This window comes from Callospermophilus lateralis, chromosome 14 (assembly GCF_048772815.1).
Source record: "Callospermophilus lateralis isolate mCalLat2 chromosome 14, mCalLat2.hap1, whole genome shotgun sequence".
NCBI classification, from domain to species: Eukaryota; Metazoa; Chordata; class Mammalia; order Rodentia; family Sciuridae; genus Callospermophilus; species Callospermophilus lateralis.
In genome coordinates, this window is record NC_135318.1 from 37,129,073 (window position 1) to 37,148,773 (window position 19,701).

A 19,701-nucleotide genomic window follows, 5' to 3' on the forward strand; every position below is an offset into this window, starting at 1 on the left:
GACAGGTACCTCTGATGATTTTAAGTGATAGACACTAACTTTTGAAAAACAACTCTGAAGGTTCGGGGATGTAAGTTAGTGGTAGAGCCCTTCTTAGTATGCATGAGGCCCTGGGTTCAAACCCCAGTAATTTCTGAATTTTAATATCTATTGGGGATTGAACCCAGGGCCTCATAAATAAATAAAAACCAGTATAACAAAGTCATGATTTCAGGTATTTGGGGTTAAGGTGAAATATATATACTGAAGTAAAAAGAAAGAAGGTATAAAGTATTACATAAATGATACTAGTGATGAACAGATAATGGGAAAATTGTGACTGCGGAGGCATGCAGACAGCAGAAGTCCTTGTTTTCTAGACAGGGAGACTGAAGCTCCCTGGGCCACACAGCTGTCTCTAGCAGCATGTGGTCGTGAGCTGTTTCTAAGGTTAATGTCCCCTTTCTTGCTCACCTCTCCTGGTTCTTCACAGCATGGGGCAGTTTGGGTAAGATCATGACCCTGCCCCTGCCCCAGGGATCATCGTATCCATTCTCTGTCCTAAAAATAAGGCGGAGAATAGAGACATTTATCATGTTAGTCATTTGCATATTTTTTTCTTGTCTGAAGCCAGAGCTTCCCTGAAGGCAAAGGGTTTGGATCTGCAAACTTACCCTTCTATCTGTCTTCCACTGAACTTGGGGACCCCAAGCCCCCCCGGGAATCTGAGAGAGTTAAGGGGCTCGCCCCAACTTTGACCAGCTTTGGCTCTTTTGGGTAGGGGTAAATAGAAGATATCACAGTCGACACAGTGATATCTAACTTTCACATAAATGATACTAGTGATGAACAGATAATGGGAAATAATCCTGTGTTTGCTGAACTGGCAGCCCCTGCTTTCCCTTTGTGGTGTGATCAGGGAACCCTCTGAGCAGGTGAGCAGGGTCATGCTTCTCCCACCTGAGCACAGGCTGCGAGCAGGAGTTCTGACAGAGCTGGACTTCAGGACCTCATGGGACCCGGACGCCACCCTCAGGAGGCCACAGTGTGCTAGGGTCGGACCTGCAATGACCTCAGGGTTCTGAAGTTACTTCAGAAGAGGAATTAACAGCCAGGCGAGGCAGGCTTGGGGAGCAACCTGGGAGGCCTTGGTAGGAGGAAGTGATTCTGAAGGCTCATGTAGGGAAAGGCTGTGGAAGGCTGTGGAGAAGCCATTGCCAACACTTGACGTTGAGAACTGCGGTGGGAGCTGAGGTGGAGAAGATGGGAGGGGTGCCCTGACAGTCCCAGGAGGCTGTGTTGAAGGCCTAGACTGGGGACTGTAGGGGAGGCTGGCCAGAGGAGGAGGCAGATGGCCTCTATGTGCCATCCAGATACTCCAGGGGTGCTGGGAGGCGTTTTCAAACCGCAAGACACAACACATTGGTGGTTTGCAAGGTGGACAGGTGTGGAATGCAGCCAACAGTTTAAAAAGCAGAGTGGGGGTGGGGGTAAAATAGAAGATATCACAGTCGACTGCGCAGGCGGAAATAGGTATGGTGCCGAGGAACTTCAGTGTCAGGCGAGGAAAGCCTGTGGGAACACAGAACTGCGAAGTGAGGTGTCCTTCTCGCTGTGGGTCACACTGTTATAACTCTAAAAACCATGTCAGGGTACAGAGGGCTGAACAGAGGGAGTGCCCTGGCTGGTGTGGCTATCAGGCCCAAGGAGAGATGGGCTAGCCCGGGCCTGGTGATGGAGATGCCGAAGTGAAGACAGGTTCTAACGTGGACAAGATACAGCAGGTAGAGGTGCAGAATTGAAGCTACTCGAGTCTGACAATCCAAAGGCGCTTGGGCCAAGGTGACATCTTGTTTGCAGTACTCAGCCTTGGTATCCTTTTGGTGGTGAACCAGAACCCTGAATTGCTGGGGGCTTTGGGAGAGAAGGAACCTCTTTCCTCTTTGCTTATTGATGTCCAAGGCCTCCAGGGGCCTAAAGTTCCAACTCTGACCTTTCATGCCAGTAACTGGAGGTACTCAAAGGGAACTCAAGCAGGCAGGCTCCTCCCTGGATCTATAGGCTTGATGAGAATATCCGAGGGACCGAGGCTGGTAATGCCCCTGCTTCTGTTTCCCTCTCTCCAGGAACATCGTGAAGGGCATGAGGGAACTCCGGGAGGTTCTGCGGACTGTGGAGACCAAAGCAACGCAGAACTTCAAAGTGGTAACGTGGCTGCTGGCTCTGGCTGTTTTTTTCAGGGGTCAGTTTCAGTGGAAGACAAGAGAAGTGCTAGCAGGCAGCCCCTGAACCAGGGATGGCAGTGTGTCATGTGCAGGTGCCTACCTGCCCCTGCTCATGGCAGACATTATTAATCAATCTCATCCTCTTCCCACTAAGCCCAAGAAGCACCTTCATATCCTCTCACCAGAGCCGGGTGATAGCCCGAGCACTGAATGAAAGTTAAAATCTAGTGCCATGCCACCCCTGCAAACTATCCTAGCAAGGCCATATTAGTAATTCTTAGGAATTTGTTTCCTAACAAATGTCCTTGACTCTGCTTTCTTGCCCTGACTCAGGCCTGCCTTCTTTGGCCTTAATTCCTCTAAAGTCATAACCACAGCTGCTCCACTAAAATTTTTGATCACCTGTCAGAATCTCAGCCTGGCTTCTAGTAGAGAGGGCTGCCTGAACCTGTGGCCTCCTATCCTTCTCCACCTCTTGTCTTGTAAGGGCTTCCAGGGTGCTCAGAGCTGTGCTGGGCTCCCTGGGGTCAGGAGAAGGAGAAAACAAACACCTAGTCTAGGAGAGGAGAGAAAAGATGCAGGAGAGCTACCCAAAGCCAAAGGAAGGGGTGGAGACCGCCTCAGTGCTGAAGGGACTGACCCAAGCAAGGGGGCCCCTGAGGAGTGGAGGGGCAGTGCACTGCAAATTGGGCAGATTGGCTGGATGGTGGGCGGAGGGCCATCGAGGTGAGCCAAGGGAGAGCCCATGTGCCCAGGTCTGAGTTCCTTCCTTTCTGCCAGATGGCGGCCAAGCACCTGGCGGGGGTCTTGCTGCACTCCCTGAGTGAGGAGTGCTACTGGAGCCCCCTGTCCCACCCTCTGCCTGAGTTCATGAGCAAGGAGGAGAATTCCTTCGTCACACAGACCCTGCGGAAACCTCACCTCTATGAAGGGGACAAGTGAGTTCCACTCCCCTGCTGGACCACACCACTCTCCCACTGTGCACAGGGTCTGTTTGCACTGGCAGCTCCTCACTCTGCCCTGCTCCCTCCCAGCCTCTACCCTGCACAGGGCCAGGCAGGCTCTTTAGAGACATGAGTTGGGTGCTGGGAGAATCCAGAAGGCCCAGAAGCCAAACACATGATCTGCCTTCCTGATACTCTTGCTTTTGACACATGCCTTTCTTATTGTGCCAATATAGATGGGGTCTGGGGCCAATAGGAAGAGCTTCTTCCTCGCCCAGCTGCTTCAGGCAGTGCAGTACCGGGGGCTGGAAGGGCCAGGTCTCCTGTGGTCTTTCAGATCCATAACTGGGGCACGTTGAAGAGCTGCACATGGTATCTGGTTCCTGTGAATTATGCAGGAGAGGGTCACCTTACCAGGCTGGTGCTCACTCAGGGCAGAAGGTTGCATGGTGGGCCAGACCATTGGTGAGGGCTGGGCTAGAGCCAGGACTGCTGTTTATCTTTCAGCCTCTACTGCCCCAAGGATAACATCGAGGAGGCCCTCCTGTTGCTGCTCATCAGTGAGTCCATGGTAAGCCCCGGGCACCTCTTAGGGCCTCTGATCCTGGGGTGGGCCTCGTGGAGCTTAGGCACAGGCCACCCATGACCTGGCCAAACTCTGCCTCCCAGGGATGCACCTATGAGGGGGCGTCTTGGCCCTGCTCCCCCGTAAGGAATGTGAGTCTAGCTTCTTAGGCTTAGGTTTGGCTGCATAGGCTGCTTTGGGAGGCCTGTCCCCAAAGGGATAGGGACTAAGTGCACTTCCCCTCCTCTGGGGTTGCAAAAGGTGATTATTACACTCAGCAGGGCGCTGAGTGCAGTGACAGACACAGGAGGCTGCAGGTGGGAGCAGGAGGAGCATGTGCCTTGGAGGCAGGAAGCCTGGGTTCAGGTTCCAGCTCTGTCCTTGTTAACTGAGGGCCGGGGCAAATCTCTCTCTTTCTCAGCCTCTTCCCTATAAGATAGATGACAGTAACTCAGAGGTAAGTGTGGCCTTAACTCATGTGTTCATGCAACAATTCTTGATTGCTTGCCTTGTACCTGGTCCTGTTCTAGATACCAGAGTTGTTGCAACAACCAAAAGAGAGAAAAGTCAGTGCCCCTGTGGGAGCTTACGTTTTAATGACGGGGAGAGGACAGAGGTTAATAATTCCAGCATCCAGGGTATCTGTGTATGCATGCTCTGGAAAAATGCTTGCAGGGCTTCACAAAGGAGAGTGCATCATAGTTGGATGATTAGGAAGTGGTGAGATGAAGGATGGACTGGACAGGTCTAAGGAGAATTGGAAAGGGTGAAACAGGGATCCCAAAAGCCAAATATAGAGATGTATGTCCCCATGGCTGGCTGGAGTCAAGTCCTCCAACTGGGTCTATCAGAACTGGTGAGGCAGGACCAACACATTGAGGAATAGGACTTCTAAGACAATGCATCTGAAAGCAGTGTGCGGAAATGGAAGTTAAGTCAGGCTCAGTGGCACACACCTGTAATCCCAGCAGCTTTGGAGGCTGAGATAGGAGGCTCACGAGTTCAAAACCAGCCTCAGCAACTTAGCCAGGCCCTAAGCAATTTAGTGAGACCCTGTCTCAAAATAAAAAATAAAAAGGGCTGGGGATGTGGCTCAGTGGGCATCCCTGGGTTCAATCCCTGGTACCAAAAAAAAAGAGAGGTGGAGGTTAAGAAACCAAGACCCCTTGATCTGGGTCCCTGAACAACCAGAAATTAATGTTCCTTTGGACACCCGGGAGGGGCGATGCCAGGGCTTGTTTAGGAAACTTGGATGATGAGTTGTGTCTGGATCCACAGCTCTCCTGGCAGGTAGGTGGCAGGAGGGGTGATGGACCATGGGGCAAAGACACTCCTTCCTCTACCAGACTGGTCCACTTTGGGTATAGAAGTCCCCATGTAGGGGCATTTTTGGGTTATTTGATGTGGAGTGTCAGCTGGCCAGGCAATCCTGTAGGGTGTGCTGGAGGTGTGCTTGTGAGGTGGGTAGGTACTGCTTAGGGGAGGGAGCCTAGCTGGTTAGCCAGATGTGGGGATGGAGTTGCCAAGTGCCGGGTCTGATGTTCACAGGAGAGCAGTGTGTCCTTCACAGGAAACATTCAGTTTAATACCAATATGTTCCCATTTTACAGATGAGAAAATTAAGTGCCTGGGCAGGTATATTTCTTGGTCGAGGTCACATATTAGTAAGTTTGTGGTCATGATCCAAACCACATCCATCTCCCTAAATGCCTTATAAAAGTGCAGGTCCTGAGTGAGCTCCTGGATTTCAATCTTGATTCTATCTCTTGCTACCTGCTCTGATCCTTGGTTTTTTCATCTTTAAAAAATTTAATTTTGAAGATTGAATGCTTCGAGTCTTTAGTGAGGGCTTTGTAACAGGGACATGCCATTGTCAGTGTAACCATGGCTATCATCTCTCCAAGGCAAGGCTCTGTCGCAACGACCCACTTTCTGTAGTTGACTTGATCAGGGCTCCCAGGACCAGATCCTTTAAGGTTATTTTGCCCCCTTATCTAAAGCTGCCCCAAATTTCCCAAATGTAAAGCGGCCTTTTTGGTAAAATATGGCCCACACTTGAAGCCAGGTGAATGCTTCTGAATAGCTGCTTCCCTCCAAGCAGCTCTTTCCCAGTATTGCAATAGGGACCATGTCTGGCCGAGCTGGCCAGGAGACTCAGGGGTCGCAGCTGGTGCTGTCCTGGGAAATGGCTGCAGCAGTTTTCAGGGTGATGGGAGGAGGCACTGCCACAGGGTTTTCTGGTTTGTTTCCTCTGGCCCACACCCAGCCTGTCAGGCATGTGGAATTTGGGGGCAGAGCATTGTCAATGGACTTAGCTTTAGTATCTCCTCTACAGAAGCCTTTCTTCTGTTCTAAATCTGGCGTTTGTGGCCCAGAGCTGTTTCTCAGAGACCAGACTTGCCTTCCCTCCTGCCTTTGTTTAACATCATCCTTCCCTCCAGTCTCATTCTTGATCATCCAGAGAGCTAGGTGTGGGTTCCACTCCAACAGCCCCCTCCCCAGGCTTTTGCGCTGACCACCCCCCAACCTGTGCTCCGTGCACCTTCAGTCTGGCCTCATGTGCCTGTGGGATTTTCCTCATCTCTCTTTGATGCTGGCTGGGTTTGGTTGCAGATGACAGGCTTGGGGAGAAACCTCTAGAAAAGCAGTTGGCATCCTTGGCTGCTACTTGGGTTCTGCCAATGATGCAGAATTCCTTTCACTGCAGTGGAGCTGTTCTCGCAGAGCCAGCCCATAATTGTCATCACTTCCCCACTTCCAGGATGACCAGAGCAGCTGCTTCAGGGGAGGGTGTTTGCAGGCTTCTTGGGCAAGCACCCTAGTTTGTGGTTTGGGACTCAGAGGAGTAACTGTGTGGGATATGGACATAGGTCTGGTGCCTTGGATATGGTTTTTGTTACGCATAAATATGTGATCAGAATGAATGAGGAAGCTCTTGAGAGACAAAATAAATAGAAACTACAAATGTAGTGGCAGTAATCCCAGCAGCTTGTGAAACTGAGGCAGGGGAGCACAAGCTCAAAGCCAGCCTCAGCAACTTAGCAAGGCCCTAAGCAACTTAGCCAGACCGTATTCCTAAATAAAATATATCTTTTAAAGGGGCTGGGGATGTGGTTTAGTGGTTGAGTGCTCCTGGGTTCAATAACTAGTACCAAAAAAAAAAAAAAGAAAGAAAGAAACTGTAAATGCTTTCACAGAAGTGCAGGGATATGAGTTATAACTGATTCAAGGTTTGTGTTTTGGACTTAGTTTTGTGATTTGGGGGCCAGAAGAACATTTTAAAATTCATTTACCCACTATTCACTCATCTACCGTTCTACCCATTCATCTATACATACATACATATGTACACACATATGTACATACATATACCCACCCACCATTCATCTATCCATCTACCCACCCACCCATTCGCCATTTATCCATCTTTAAGCAGCTATAACAACCTGAACCATGCTCAGCACTATAGATAACAATGATGATCCATTCTCGGTCCTGTCCCCAGGATCTTCCCATCTAGTGCAGACTAGAATTTCCCCATCAGCTAAACCCCAAATGCAAATGATGGTGGTTTTTTTGTTTATTTTTGTAATACTGGGGATTGAACACAGGGCCTCACTCATGGTAGGCAAGTGCTGTTCCACTGAATTACATCCCTAACCCTTTTTATTTTTGCTTTATTTGGACAGGGTCTTGCTAAGTTGCTCAGGCTGGCCCTAACTTTCAATCCTTCTGCCTCAGCCTCCTGAGTAACTAGGATTATAGACATGCACCACCATGCCCAGTTTTTGCAAGAACTATATATCAAACCAGTCTGATTTTCTTTTAATATTTTTTTAGTTATACATGGACACAATATCTTTATTTTGTTTATTTATTTTTATGTGCTGCTGAGGATCAAACCCAGGGTCTCACACATGCAAGGCAAGTACTCTACTGCTGAGCCACAACCCCAGCCCCAAACCAGTCTGATTTTCTTGGACAGTTGGAGAACCAGGAGATAGGGCAACCTTTGTCTTTTCCAAAATACTGATTCAAGAGCTTAAAAAGAAGCAAACTGAATCCTTGGTCCCTTGTTTTCATTCAGCTGGGGAAGAAGTCACTGCTTGTTTGCTCTCTCCGAAACAGAAAGGGCACAGAGGCCTGGTGGCATGGAGTGAGGGTGGGTAGATGGATACAGCCCTGGGGACTGGGACTCTGCCAGGCTTTATGCCATACCCATTGCTGGGTGTCTATCTGTCTGTTTGATCTTGAATTTGCCATTCATATCCTATGCAGCCTGGGAAAGTTCCTTACCTCCCCGAATTTCAGTTTTCTCATTGATAAAGGGGAGCTAACCAGCCTCTCTATCAGGAGTTTGGTTGGATCAAGTTAGAAAATGAACACAAAGATGCCTGGTTCATACACACATTGTTTGATATGTGTATTTGTCCTGAAAAGTACTTGATTCCAATTTAGTTATTTTTTTAGAACATGTATGTTCTGATATGATTGAAATACTGAGGATTTCATTCAATTTGTGGGATTTTCTTTATTTGGGGGATTTTCTTTTGTGTGTGTGTGTGTGTGTGTGTGTGTGTGGTGTTTGGGATCAAACCCAGGACCTTGCACATCTAGCCAAGTGTACTACCACTGAGCTATCCCCCTAGCCTGTGTGTGTATGTGTGTGTGTGTGTGTGTGTGTGTGTGTGTGTGTGTATGTGTTTAAGGACTTCCTGGGCTTGGTTCCATTTGGGACTCAGAAGATGAGACAGATTGTTCCAAGTGTTGGCGTCTGGTCTGCTGTAACACAGGCCTTGCTCTGCTGAAGGCTGCGATGGTGAAGGGGGGCTGATTCGGTAGCAGTGGGAGAGCCTTGATTCCATAGCAGTGGGAGAGTCTCTCATTGGCTGCCAGGAAGAGCTATGATTTCTGCCATGGGAGCCCACTGCGGCAGGCACATGGGGGTTGGCATGGGCCTGGCCCAGGTCGCTGGGTAGATGGAACACGTCACAGAGCATGTTATTTCTTGGCCCTGTGAAAGCCGGTGGTTATTATGTCTGCTGGTGGGGGACAACAGCAGGAGCGGAACATGACAGCAACCTCCAAGGAGGGGGAGGCACTGGGCACGGATGCTGCTGGGAGGCTTCTATCTAGGGTGATTGTTGGGCATGTCAGCAGGAGGTCCTGAGGCTCGCTCCTTGTCTGTGGAGAGCTGTCTCTGAGAACAGGGTTGAGCAGGGCCTTCCACACACTGCCCCAGGAGCATCTTTGCAGAGAAGCAGCGCCTGAGGCCTGACTGGCACCTTGCCCGCCTGTGTTTTGCTTTCATTCTTTCTCCCCACGCCCCCCGAATACTGGTGAAGAATCTGGGGCCTTGCACAGGCCAGGCAAGCATGCTACACGGAGCTACCTTCTCAGCCTTGCTTTTGTTCTTTCTTAAGCAGAGCCAACCTGGTGACATGAGGGAAGCTATTGGACACTGCCCCAGAGACACCTGGTGGCAGGGAATGTCTGGGTTCTAATCTGGGTCACCACTACCTATCTGTGTGCATTGGTTGTTTTGAGAATGATAAGATGACATTTAGAAGGTTTTCTGGTGTCCTTCTCTTAGACTGGAGCCCTGTCTCAGTCTAGAATTAGAGAGGAGAAACAGGGCTGGGCAGAGGTGAAGGTCAGTGTCATCTGAGCCCTGCAGCCAGCAGAGGCTAGGAACTGAGCTTACACCTTGCCAGGTCAGAAGGAACAGATGGAAGAGCAAGGGGCAGCTAGGGCTTAGGTAAGTAGCAGGCCTTGGACTGGCCATCAGAGATTGGAACTCAGCGTCCTCATCTGGGAATAAGGGACCTGTGGCTTTATTGCTAACCCTTTCATGGAATTACTGTGAGGCCAGATACGATGATGGGCATGAGAATTCAGCTTCTAATAGAGTAACACCTAACACAAGCCTAGGGACCGCTGTTTGAACTTGAGTGGCATATGCCTTAGATTTCAGGTGGGCCGGCCTGGGGAAATGTCCCATGGATACTTGTCCAAAGAGCAGATGTGCATCCAGGTGGCAGTGTAAGCTATTGGATCAAGGGGTTTGTGGGGAGGAGCATTGGCTTTCCCTCCTGGGCCACTAGAAGCTGTAGAAGAGAGTTCTTCCCTGGGAGACCTGTCAAAGGGACAAAGGTTAGGAGCAGGGACAACCGTGGAAGCCCTGCCTGGGGTTCACTGCACAGATTAAACTAGAGCATTTCCAGAGACAGGGAGCCTGGGTCTGGGCCCCGGGGTCGTGGCAGTCAGCGCCAGGTAGGGGAGGAGGCAGGGAGAGACTCTGAGAGTGGTATGGAGGAAGGTGGTGGGAAGGCAGTTGAGTGGCCTTGTATTACTTTAAGGGTGCCAGGCGCACTCACGCGTGACTGCGTTTGATCTGGAGGATCTCCCAGTGCAAGCCGGAATCTGAGGCCTTGTGAATAAATGGTGGAAGGGAAGAACCGCAGGAGGAGGCGGGGACGCATTCTGTACAGGCTGTTGCTGAAGCCTGGGGTCTGTGTGGCTTAAGGGCAGTGAGCTGAGGGAGGAGGAAGTGGGACAACTGGGGACTCTGAGGCCCTGGCAGCTGAGTCTTGCTCCGGGCTGCTGAGCTGCACATGAATTCCTACTCCTTGGTGGCTTCACCCACCAGCCCCCACAACTTCCTCCTTTCTGCCGATTTCCCCCACCCCACCCTGTTACCATGGTTACATACACAGGCGCTGCCTGGCAACCACAGTGTTTCAAGGCAGCCCTGCCCCAAAGCCATAGTAACCTCCTGGCAAACCTCTGCTTCTGGCTGTCCCCTGGGGAAGCACGCTTCCCTCTTGGCACAGGTGCTGGTTTGCGTAAGATCTGAGGACTCCCAAGAGCCTGCCTTCCCTACTGGCCCCAGAAACCAGGAGGAGGATTTGCTCTGCTGTACTCCTCTTTTCTGTTCCTATTAGTCTGACCTAATTAATGCCCAGTTCTGCAAATCCACCCCTCCCTCCAGCAGCACGCCCTCAGCGGCCTGTTCTCCTCTAGGCCAAGGTCTAGAATGGGTGGGGTTTGAATCTTCCTTGCTGGGGAGTTGCTCACTCTATGAAGGTGTATTAGTGAGGTTCTGTGTCGGAGGCTGTGCTAGGGGCTCAGTCTCGAGATGACACAGCCATGTCACAAGAACTGATGAACCAGTCAGGGGTACACTGGGCTCACCCCTGTGCTGGTGAGGGTGGGAGTTCTGGCTTCCACGGTGAGATGCATTGACTGCAGGAAGGAGCCACCTTGATGGTGTTGTGAGGAACCAGAAGGCGTTCCAGTTGACAGGGAACTGCAGCGTGACTAAATTAGGGCCTTAGTGATGACAGGGAGCTTCAAGGAGCTTCCTGTGGCTGAAGAGGAGCTGCTGGGTGAGCAGTCACGGAAGGGCAGTAGTGGCAGCTGGCTGCTCACAGTCCCCTGGACATGACAGATCTGCAGAGGCGGATGCATAGGCCCTGGATGTTCCCAGACAGGCTTTACACCCCCACCCCCACAAAAAGCCACCCCTAATCAGACACAGTGGTGGCGCCTGTAATCCCAGCTCCTCAAGACACTGAGGCAGGAGGGTCACAAGTTTAAGACCAGCTTCAGCAACTTAGTAAGACCCCATCTCAAAAGAAAATGAAAAATAGCGGGTGGGGCTGGGGATGTAGCTCAGTGGTAGAGTACTTACCCGGCACGTACTAGGCCCCAGGTTGGGCCTAGTGCTGGGGGTAAAACGAAAAAACAAAACAAAACAAGAAAAGCAAAGCCAGGCACAGTGGCACACCCCTGTAATCCCAGCAGCTCTGGAGGGTGAGGCAGGAGGAACACAAGTTCCAAGCCAGCCTCAGCAACTTAGCGAGGCTCTCGGTAACTTAATGAGACCCTATCTCTAAATAAAAAGTACAAAAGGGGATGTGGCTCAGTGGTTGAGCGGTGGTTGAACGCCCCTGGGTTCCATCCCCTATATTAAAAAAGAAAGAAAAGCAATAAGCCATCCAGCCTCTCCCCTTCCATCCTGACTTCTCCATCCTACCAAAATTCTGGTCAGGTTGTACTCGGCATGTGCACGCGGTAGCCCCCTCCCTGGGTCTCCCTAGGGCACCGTCTCTGTTCCCCATCTTCTCATTGCCTCCCCCCTGGTAGAGGCCCCCTCCCTGGGCTCCGCTCCAGCTGTGAGAGGAGCTGCTGGAGGAGGAGCGGGAGGTCCATTGCTGGGGGTGAGAGGAGGGCTGTGTTTCTTAGCTCCTGGAAAACCTCTCCCCAGAATCCTTGTTGGTGGCTGCTTTGTGGTGTCACTGGGAGGGAGGGGGTTTCTTGGCCCTTTCCTTCCCCACCCTATCTCCCTGAATGCTTTGGAGCCCTGATCAGTTCTTATTAACCAGTCTGGCTCCAGTGACCAGCCTTTCTGGGGAATTCCTGGCATTCCATACTCTCCTAGGCATTCTCTCCTGGGCCCCATGTCCCTGGGGAAATGGGCAACTCTCACTGAATTTGGCTTGCCTGGCAGCTGTCAGCACCCCTAGGCACTTTTCTGTCCCCCTGCTTGAAATGCCCCCGTGAATGAGCTGCCTCCTTGGGGCTGGGACTTATGTTGGTTTGGGGGTGGGGGGGGGCTCCAGGAGAGCACCCTTCAGCCCAGCATGCCAGTCATGGCCGGAACCAGCAGGCCACGGGGTTTCTCTGTCCCCAGCCACTTGCTCCTGGGAGCCTCAGCCCTGGATCTGAAGGAGTGAGAGGCAGGACCACCTGGGGGTGGGAGGGTCCTGTGGATCTGATGAGGGAGGTCCCGGAGGTTTCGGGGCCTGGAGCTCCTTCCTGTTCTGTCAGGAAGGTGAATCCTTATTCTTGAGGGGGGCAGACAAAGGGAGGGAGATGCTGGACAGGACAGAGATCCCTTTGGCATAGAGGAGAGGGCCAGCGAAGGAGGCTGGGAGCAGCCTGCAGGAGCTTCTGGCCAGAGCTCAGCTTTGCATGCTTGTGTCTGTGGTGGGGGACACGTGGGGTGGACGTCATTTCAGACCCCAGAATGTCCTCAGCCTAGTCTCTGCCCTGTTGCTGCTCAGAGCCCCCAATGACTGTGGCTGTTCAGTTGCTCCCTTTCCACCCTCTTTTCTGCCCCTGAGTATGGAGGTGGGCAGGATGTGGGACCACATGCCCGAGACCACAGAGGAAGAATCCCCCCTCCTTGGTGGGGTTTCAGGCCTGGTGACAAGGAATGCCTTCTGAATTCACTGAACCATGGATTCAAAACACACTTTCCCTCCTCCCCTCCTGGGCAGCCATCTGGCAATACCAGGAGCCGCTGAAATCTGCAGGCTGGAGGCCAGCAGCAGAGCCCTTGGTGTGGGGAAGCTCACTCTGGGGTGGGAAGAGAGGAGCCAGGGGTCCTCTGGACTAGACACAGGAGAGATAGGAAGAGGTAGGGTTGGAGAGGGGAGAAGATGATATTGAGAGGCCACAGCCCCTAGCTCTCCTCCCAGGAGGGGGAGCAGCAGAGCCCCCACACCCAAACTGGGTGGTCCCCATATTATCTGAAGCTCATGCTATGGTTGGGGAGAATTGCAAATTCTAGAAACGGCTCCATACTCATCAACGCCAGTGTCATGAAAGAGAGGCTGAGGGACTCTTCCAGATGAAAGAAGGCTAATGGGCATGGCACCTGGGCATGGTCCAGGACTGGATCCTGAATTGAGAAGAAGTAAACTCGTACAAAGGATAGTGGCTAAGTGTAACAATGGGTGCATTGAGATGACAGCTGTATGGTTGTGGCACTTTTTTTTTTTTTTTAATATACTGGGGATTAAACCCAGGGGCGCTTAACCACTGATATATCCCCAACCCATTTTACTTTTTATTCAGAGATGGGGTCTTGCCACATTGCTTTTTCTTGCTAATTTACTGAGGCTGGCTTTGAACTTGCGATCCCCCTACCTCAGCCTCCTGAGCTGCGGGATTACAGGCATGTGCCATCGCACCCGGCTATAGGTTTGGATTTTTGCAGAACTGCAGATTGCATCCCAGTCCCACCTGGGACTAAGGTGGCATTTCTCTATCTTTGGACCCCTTCATGGGAGTAGGACAAGGTTGCTTCTGGGAGTATGGCTATTTGCTTGGCCTGGGGTGGTGACAAAAGGTGATAGTGCTTGGGCCTGCAAGGTGGGGACCCTGTGGGGACAAGCACCTGCTTATCTTCTGTCCTCACTCATTCCCAAACCACATTCCATCCACAGGCAACTCGGGATGTGGTGCTGAGCCGGGCCCCTGAACAGGCAGAAGACCGGATGGTGAGCCTACAGAATGCTGCGGCCATCTATGACCTCCTGAGCATCACGCTGGGCAGGAGGGGGCAGTACGACATGCTCTCTGAGGTACGGCTGTCCACGCAGCCCACTGCACTCCTGGAGTCAGACAGTACATCAGGAAATCTGATGATGCCACCGTTTATCCCCACCCCACCCCCACTTGTCACTCTCCTGCCAGGCTGCTGTGCCTTTTTTAGCCCTGTGACCTTGGCAAATCCTATCAACCCCAGCTTCCTCATCTGTGAAATGGGGGTTGTTGGGAAGAATAAATGAGTTCCTGCATGTAAAAAGATATGAATACTGTCATACATAATAAAAACAGCTGTTATTTTTATTGAATGTATACATTTGGAAAGCATTTTTTGCAAACTTTATTTTATTTGCTCTTCATCATGGCCCTGTGAAATCATTCACAGGTTATGGAAATGGGAACCAAGGACCAGAGAGGTTGAGATACTTGTGTAGGGTCACATAGCATGCCAGTTTCCCCTGGCTTTCCTACAGGAACCAAGTACAGGCCTCCTGCGGCCTCCCAAAGGCAGTGACCTTGGGTAGTGGTTACCCTGGAAGTGGGTGGAAAGGGGAGAGGACAGTGATGGAGAAATGCTGACCATCTCCCCCTCCCCAGTGCCTGGAACGAGCCATGAAGTTTGCGTTTGGAGAATTTCACCTTTGGTACCAAGTGGCCCTCTCCATGGTGGCTTGTGGGAAGGTAAGGCCCAGGGATGCTGGGCGCTGCACAGGAGCTCTGCATTCCTCTGGTCCCTGCCAGAGGTGGAGAGCTGGGGAGCTTCTCTGGAGCCAGGTGCACAGGGAGAAGGTGGGTGGTTGGGAACTGTTCTCCAGCAACTGTCTGAATCTCCAGGAGTGTGGGTGGGGAGGACAGATAAGGGCCCTGAGTGACTCTCACATCCACCTGCAAGTTACAGTGTGCCTGCTCTGCATGCAGGTGTGAGTCGGGTGCTTTTCTGAGTGTGGTGTGTGGGGGCATCACGGCACTTGTGCTGGTGACTTGGGCATGACTGTGTGGGATGGGCGTGGGGTGTGGCTCCAGGTGAGGGGAACCGTTCCAGCCCACTGGGCGAGGCATCAGGAAAGGGCCTGCCTGCAAGTTGGGAACTTGCCTAGGAGAAAAGATGGGAGGGTGAGTGGAGCAGGGCCCCATAGGGAGCCCCGAGGGAGAAGTGTGTGGTCCTTGTGGCCAGGAGAGCTGGTGGGCGGGGAGAGGCTGCCCGGAGCAAGGGGCACTGGGGCGGACACTCTGCCCCCGTGCACCCAGCCCCCGTGCCAGCACTCCTCATTTTTCCTCCGATCAGAATTACACTTATATAAGCTTCTATTTTAAGCAGTGACATGAAAGGAAAACCTTTCCGGAGATGGGTGCTGAGGGTGTTGGGGCTGAGGATGCTACAAATGCAGGAAGTAAGGTGGCATGAGTCGCAGATGGTTCCAGGAGCTCTAAATACCCAGAGCCCTTTCATGGGGCTGAGGGAATCCCTCGCCCCCCGGCCCATCTGTGCCGTGTTCCATTTCTAGCCCCGTGGCTGTCTCCGAGGAGGGCCCTACCAGTGTGCCAGCACCGCCTCCACCAATGGGGGGGGTGCCAGGCATCGCTGGGCCTCAGGAGAGAGGCCGCCAGGACCTGGCAGGGAGGGAGGAGACCAGGCGCCATGGCCTGGCGCACGGGGTGAGGCTGGAGGCACAGCCCAGGTCAGTGCTGGATGTCATCCTCCTCGCCCTCCCCACAGGGGCCAGAGCGTCTTGAAGTCACGTGATCTCTTGGCTGTGGCTTAGCAGGAAGTATTCAGAGCACAGACAAGTCACAGCCACATGAGTCGAGGTAGGGGGACTGGAAAGATGAGCCCTGTGCCTGGGGGGTGGTCTGGAGGTCCCCCAGGCTCAGGGAAAGTTTCATGATGGCCTTGGAGGTAAGGGGCTTCCTACCTTCCTCTGGAGAAGAAGCTGGGCACAGGGAGGTGCAGACACAGCCTGGCACCCTCCCAGCACCCAGAGCCGTTTTCCCAGCCGGGCCCCTTCATGAACCAGCAGGTGGGCACAGGAAGGAATGAGCTTACAGGTGGGGACTTGGGGTGACCAGTTAATTCCTCATGAGGGAGACTCCACTGGCTAGAGACACGAAGCTGTCCCCACCCATCACTCAGTGCAGCAGGAGATTGTTCTGGAAGGCATTCTCTACCCCCTTGGGAATCCTAGATACCAAATCAGTCAGCCCAACTGTCCCAGGCAGCTTTCAGAGGAGTGACCCGAACTTGCCTTTGCCAAGGGCCCCAGGTGGGAATCCGGGTTCTGTACCTTCCAGAAGGTGAGACTGGGCAGATATAAATACACCTGGCATTTGAACTCGCAGGAATAACAGATGAGTTGCGTGGCATGATTTAGGTCGTTCCTTCTCTTGGTCTCCATGCGGCAATTGCATTGGCTGCGTTGCTAGGTAACCAGCATGACAAAAAAAAGAAAGAAAGAAAAAGAGCCAAGAGCCGGCTGCAGCCGAGTCCTCGATGGCTCCTTAAATAGCAGCGTTTTCTGGTCTGCATGGGGGTGGGGTGGGAAGGGGTGGGGTGGAATGTGGAGGGTCAGTGTTAGAGAGTCCTCCATTTCAAAGACCCAAAGGTCAGCCACCCAGAGGAGGCTGAGCAGCAGCCTGAGGCTGGCCTGGCATATGGGGTGAGGCTGGAGGCAGAAGGGACCTTGGTGAGGGGCTTGGAGTGGCATTCCTAGGAGAGGGTCTTGCAGAGGAGGTGGGGCCTGGCAGCTCCTTCAAGCCCCTCCCACCGCCTCCCTTGCTGCAGCCCACACTGGTTCCCAGTCTGCTGGAGCCAGTCATTTGTCAGTACCTTCTTGAGCTTGGCCTCCTACACTCTGTCTCTGAGAGACCAGTAGTGGAGGGTAGCATTTTTCTTCTTGCCCTCCCTCTGCCTTTTTGTGAGCTCATTAGAGGCAAGAGCCATTTGTATCCCTTCTCACAGTGACTCCACAACCCCTAGCCTAGCACTGGACCCAAGGTAGGCCCTCAACAAAGGCCCTGCAATTGACCCTAAAAGTCTGAGTATATGAATCTGTTTTCTGTTACTGTAATGAAATACCTGAGGCTGGTAAAAATGAAAACAAAAGAGGTTTTTTTAGCTCTTCATTTTGGAGCTCAAGGACATGAAGCCAGCATAGCTTCAGCTCTGGTAAGGACCTTATAGTAGATTATCATCATGGCAGGAATGTGTGTATGTGGGAAAAATCAATGGCAAGACAGGAAGCTTGACAGAGGGGAGGGACCAGCCTTGCTCTTTTTATAACTACCTTCTCCTAAGAACTAACTAGGGTTCTAGAAAACTACCTCCATCCTTCTGAGGGCGTGGCCCCAAGGCCCTAGCCACTCCTACTCAGCCCCACCTCTTAAAGGTCCCACCATCTCAGTGCCGCCACCTGAAGGACCCAATCCCTCCAGCACATAAGCCCTTTGGGGACACACTCCAGCCATATCCAAGCTGTAGCACTTAAGCCAGAGCCCAGGGAAATCTGTGACAGCTGAGCAGAGAAAAGCTCTTCCTTTGTTAAGTGGTGGGAGGTGGGGGGTCTGGGGTGAGCAAGGCCAGTTTGGTCCCAGCCGGGCATCTGCTAGTCGGCCACACTGTGCTCTGAGCAGGTCAGTCTCCCAGAACACTTTCTTCAGTGGCATCCCCAGAGTTGCTTGGAATGGAGAGAAGCTAAGTAACAGTGGATAGCTTGGCCACAGTCGTACTTGGCCCCAGCATATGGGAATTGTCCTTGTCACCCACACAGGCACCACCTACCTGAGGTCACATATGTACAGGGGTGTACACACCAGGAAGGTAACTGCTGAGCTCCTTGGAGAAGTGTTGGACTCAGAAAGTTCCAGCTCTGAAGGGGAGAGAGAGAGAGAGAGAGAGTTATTGTATATTAGGGAAGCAGGCTTCCTCTCTGGCCTGTAGTGGCCATCTGAGTCGTCTGAGGTCATCACCATAGAACCTGCATGAGGTAATGGTTAAGAGAATTTAGAGCCAATCTTCTTGCCAGGTGCGGTAGTGCACACCTGTAATCCCAGCGGCTCAGGAGGCTGAGGCAGGAGGATTGCAAGTTCAAAGCCAGCCTCAGCAATGGCAAGGTGCTGGGCAACTTGGTGAGACCCTGTCTCTAAACAAAATACAAAATAGGGCTGGGGATGTGGCTCAGTGGTTGGGTGCCCCTGAGTTCAATCCCCAGTGCCCCCACCACCACCAAAAAAAAAAAAAAAAAGAATTTGGAGCCAGACTGTGTGTAAACCCCAGCTCAGTCACAGGCTGTGTGGCTTGAATCAAGCTCTTTACCGTCTCAGCATTTCACTTTTGACAATTGGTCATAGTTCTTGCCTCATAGAACTATTGTGAAAATTAAATGGCTTCATATATATAAAGCACATAAAAAAGGGTGTCAGCAAACTTTTTCTGTAAAGGGTCAGGTAGGGCCATTTTTGACTTTACAGGCCAATCTCTCACAAGTATCTCATTCTGCCATTGTATCATGCAAATAGCCACACACACAGTACATAATGTGCAGGCATGACCGAGTTCCAATTCAACTTTATTTACAAAAATAGGCAGAGGGCCAGAGTTGGCCTGTGGGCTGTGACTTCTGAGCCCTGACTCAGAACAATGCCTGGCCCAGAGTAAGATCTGGAGAAGTATTAGCTGCTGTTTCTATGGGTAACATCCTGCTCTCCCCTCCTGGCCCTCCCTCCACATGTAGCCACCGTCAGCAGGTCCAGGCTGCATCCCTGGATCCCTGGGGAATCCCAGATTCCTGCCTGAAAGTTGTCTCCAGCCCTGTTGGCTTGGCTTCTCCCCTTCTTCCTACCAGCCTCTGTGTCTCCCTAATCCTGCCACCCACTCTGCCTCCAACTGATCGTTTAGGGAGCCCTTTTCTACCTCTGAAATTTCTGGGGTTCAGATTTGAATTCCTTTTGCTGTGTTTCCATCTGTTGTCGTGTTAGCTCTTGTCTTGTCCCCCAAGGGCAAGGTCATCCTCACCTCCATTTTTCAGATGAGGAAACTAAGGCCCAGGGAGGGACTTGCCTGGCAGCAGCACCACCAGGTCCCCCCTCTGGACCCTCTGCCTGGCTCTTGGGAGGAAAGGAGCAGGTACTGGTTGTCTGGGGTGGGAGACACCCTATCTGTGGAGACCCATGTGGCCAGTGATGATGTCCCCTGCTCTTGCTCCTGCAGTCAGCCTACGCCGTGTCCCTGCTACGGGAGTGTATGAAGCTGCGGCCCTCGGACCCCACTGTGCCCCTGATGGCTGCCAAGGTCTGCATCGGGCCCCTACACTGGGTAAGTGAGCTTGGGTCTTGGGCAGGCAGGGCCCAGGTCCCTTGGCATGGAAGGGAGGGTGTGGAGCTGGAGGAAGACGCGTGAGGACCCATGAGCTTCAGGCTTCGACAGCAGTCCCCTCCTCAGGATGGGGTTCCGTTTGCGGTTGAGCCATGAAATGTGGTCAAGAGTCCAGTGGAGGGAAAGAAGAGGTGGCCCCCAACCTGCCCAGCAGTGGGGGTGCTAGGTGAGATCCTGGAGTTGCCTGGATCCACTTGTCAGTTTAGAAGCCTTGCATGACCTCATATCTAGCATGAAAGGGCGTATGTGATGCTGAGGGTCAGAGTTAGCCCTAGCCCTTGG

At 52.3% G+C, this 19,701-nt stretch overlaps 1 protein-coding gene across 1 annotated transcript in view; it reads left to right on the forward strand.

Annotated features, from left to right (window-relative positions):
• Window positions 1-19,701, forward strand: part of Ttc7a (tetratricopeptide repeat domain 7A) — a 112,659-nt gene that overhangs the window by 42,307 nt on the left and 50,651 nt on the right. The window contains exons 6-11 of the mRNA XM_076833278.2: window positions 2,106-2,184; window positions 2,985-3,142; window positions 3,656-3,719; window positions 13,949-14,086; window positions 14,649-14,732; window positions 19,255-19,359. Coding sequence (XP_076689393.1) covers window positions 2,106-2,184; window positions 2,985-3,142; window positions 3,656-3,719; window positions 13,949-14,086; window positions 14,649-14,732; window positions 19,255-19,359 — 628 coding nt within the window. The remainder of the gene's footprint in view (window positions 1-2,105; window positions 2,185-2,984; window positions 3,143-3,655; window positions 3,720-13,948; window positions 14,087-14,648; window positions 14,733-19,254; window positions 19,360-19,701) is intronic.